Genomic DNA, 3,438 nt, shown 5'->3' with positions numbered 1-3,438 from the left:
GACAAGGAGTGGCAACGAAGAAAAAAAAAAAAACGTCGAAAAGACGCTAAAAATGCCCACGGGTGTGACAACAAACATACAATTAGAACAATTGGCGAAACGTATGCGTATACCGTACTTTAGAGGGGTTTTCATGCGTGATTCGTTACCGATCGGTGGTATATACCGAAACGAGAGCGGCATCGTGAATTTGGATATCACCAAAGGATCGGGTACTCATTGGGTAGCGTACGCAAAGAGGGGAAATCGTGCTATATATTTCGACGGTTTTGGTAATCTTCGACCGCCGAATGAATTGGTGCGATATTTCGGACGGTACGTTACGAAGATCGAGTACAATCGCACGTCCTTTCAAACTTACGATCAAAGCATCTGCGGACAATTGTGTCTGCGGTTTCTCCGAACGGTCGACGACAATCGGTGTGAATTTAAAGCCTGACGATGCGCCGTTAAGACTCAGTATTCGTTAAACAGTTTTGTCGACATGTCTATGACTTTCACGCTAACCGGGAAGAGTAGCGTCCTCGCGGCACACTACCATCCAGCTGTAGATTTGAGCGACGGTGATTACGAGCTCGGTCTAACTAATTTTGAAACTTATCATACGATATCGAACGTGAATTCCTCGAATAATAAATTTTATTTCGATGAAGATGACACGGAAATTACGATTCCCGAGGGATCGTACGAGATACACGCAATACACGAGTTTTTGAAACGTGCAATTTCACGGAAACGCCCGCGACGCGTAGTCCGCTCCGACAATCGCGGTGATATCACGGTGATATCGCGAGAGGAGACCGTTCGAGCGAACGGTGACGAAGACGAGGCTGTAGAATACCCGATAGTGCTCCGTGCTAATTACAATACGATGAATAGCGAGATCAAGTGCGCATTCAGAGTAAACTTTAACAAACCTAACAATATTGGATCGCTGCTGGGATTCTCGTCGAAGCGTATATTGCAGCCGAAACAGTGGTATCAATCGGACATACCGATTAATATCATCAACGTAAACATTATCCGCGTAGAGTGTAACGTGACCGCGGGTGCATTCAGCAACGGCAAACGCTTTCATACGATACATGAATTTTCACCGAGCGTTCCGCCAGGATATAAGATATCGGAAACACCGGCGCAGATCATTTACCTGCCGATCATTGCGCGGAGCATTACGGATCTAACGATACGCGTCGCGGATCAAGACGGACGATTGCTCGATTTTCGAGGAGAAGAGATTACCATCAGATTGCACGTACGACGGCGACAAAATTAGCGTGCGATACATGAGATGCTCGTGTTGAACGACTCGAAACACGCGAAAGATAATAATATCTTTACGGTACCGATTGATGATATCATCCGATCATCATCATCATCATTAGGTTGCGCTAAAAAGATCAGAAAGAAGCTCAACGCATCGAACGTTAAATTTTTACAATCTTTGGGATTCGCGGTGCGAAATATCTAAGAAAACATGACCGATATCCTTAATATCGGAGGTGAGCCGGTCTTTGACGATCGTATCGTCAAGATCGAGACTCACACGTACAACCCGTACGCCAATACGACGTTTGAGCACAGCGATGAGATACGAATACCCATACAACAACAGGATCTGTATACTTTGCCGTATGAGAGTTTTCTGTACATCGAGGGAAAATTAGTGATAAACAAACCAGCTGAAGGATTTGATGTTGTACTGGGGAATAATTGCGTCGCGTTCATGTTTGATGAGATTCGATACGAACTCGACGGTGTGGAGATTGATCGTAGCAGAAATGTGGGAATAACCAGCACACTCAAGAACTATGTAACGATATCATCCGATAGAACCGTGATTATGAGAAACGCCGGCTGGGATTCGCCTATTAACACGAATGGATACTTTAATTTTTGCGTACCGCTCTACATGTTATTGGGATTTTGCGAGGATTACAGGCGCGTGGTGATTAACGCTCGTCACGAATTGATCTTAATACGATCGCGCAACGATAACAATTGCCTGATTGGAAATTTGGTGCTGGAGCCTGTGATCGACATATTCAAGATACAATGGCGAATGCCGCACGTCGTATTGAACGAGATTAACAAGTTATCGATGCTGCGTGCCTTGGAAAGCGGACAATACCTCAGTATGGGTTTCCGCTCGTGGGATCTGTACGAATTTCCGCTATTGCAGCGTACAACCAAACATTCGTGGCCCATTAAGACCGCGACTCAGCTGGAGAAGCCGCGATACGTTGTTTTCGTTCTGCAGACAGGTCGAAAGAACGTCATGTCTGAGGATACGAGTCGATTCGACGACTGCAAATTGACCAACGTGAAACTCTATCTGAACTCGGAATGTTATCCGTACGACGATATGAACCTGGATTTCGATAAAAACAGATGGTCGATTTTGTACGACACGTATCAACGTTTCTGCAAAAATTATTACGGATACGAGTATCTCGAGCCGAGTCTCACCGTCACGCAATTTTTACGTAACGGTCCATTCGTGATCATCGATTGCTCTCGACAAAACGAATCGGTCAAAAGCGCAACCGTGGATGTGAGATTGGAATTCGAGTGTAAGGAGAACGTGCCGCCGAATACCACAGCGTACTGCCTCATCATACACGATCGCGTGATTCAGTACAACCCGTTGACCAATGTTGTGCGCAAAATCACCTAAGTGTGGGGGGAGGGGAGAATGAGACGATATAAAATCTATAATACATCAGGATCAATCGCAGTCTTCTTCTTTTCGACGTGCTGATATAAAAAAAACGTCATGTCCGTACCAACGTTCGTGGACCTACAAGGATTCTTCATCGGGATGAAATTTGTCGTAAAGGAGGTGGCGGTGCTGAGAAAGGGGACCGTTCTGGCGCATTACATTTTTACATACCCCCTACCATGGAATCTCCTCACAAAATCCGACAAATCGTGTGCTTCCTGGCTGATCGCGAATCACCATGGATTACGATGGGAAGACGGAAACGTACCGTACAGCATGGCTAAACGCTTGATTACATCAGCCGTGCTTGGAACAGAAGAGGATGGCGATACGTCGACTCTCGTGTACGTCAAGGGATGCCAGAAACGAGAATAGCTGGTGGATTTACTTGAGAATTATGCGAGAGAAAACCTAATCATCGAGACTTTGGATGCTGATTACGAAGATATTGAATCTTTAAATAATCTAGATGTTACTAATACTATACGATGTGGAAAACATGTTAAGAATTGTGCATTACAGAATGTATTAAAAATATTTAACTGGTGGTTGCAACGTTAAAAAAAAATATTTTTATAAATAAAATGTGTAAACGTATTTAATGTTTTTTATTTCTTATTCTCCCCACTCCTTTCCTCGGAAGTTGTTTCTAAGAATTCTTTTAACATTGATCGTTGCCCCTTCTCCTAAATTTTCTGAGCATTAATCTCCCACCA

At 44.2% G+C, this 3,438-nt stretch overlaps 1 protein-coding gene across 1 annotated transcript; it reads left to right on the top strand.

The window, feature by feature from the left end:
- The first annotated feature begins 1,477 nt into the window (after positions 1-1,477).
- On the top strand, positions 1,478-2,677 carry LOC138943104 (uncharacterized). Its single transcript, XM_070313623.1, has one exon. It carries the CDS (start codon positions 1,478-1,480, stop codon positions 2,675-2,677), a length of 1,200 nt encoding a protein of 399 aa, XP_070169724.1.
- Positions 2,678-3,438: the final 761 nt, after the last annotated feature.

The sequence above is a fragment of the Polyergus mexicanus genome, unplaced genomic scaffold (genome assembly GCF_030449975.1).
Source record: "Polyergus mexicanus isolate NDT 795.1 unplaced genomic scaffold, iyPolMexi1.0 SCAF_25, whole genome shotgun sequence".
NCBI classification, from domain to species: domain Eukaryota; kingdom Metazoa; phylum Arthropoda; class Insecta; order Hymenoptera; family Formicidae; genus Polyergus; species Polyergus mexicanus.
This window is presented reverse-complemented; position numbering and strand designations above follow the sequence as displayed.

Bases quoted from the DNA above. Each gene is read 5' to 3' on its own strand.
- LOC138943104 (XM_070313623.1), top strand. From the start codon at position 1,478: ATGACCGATATCCTTAATATCGGAGGTGAGCCGGTCTTTGACGATCGT.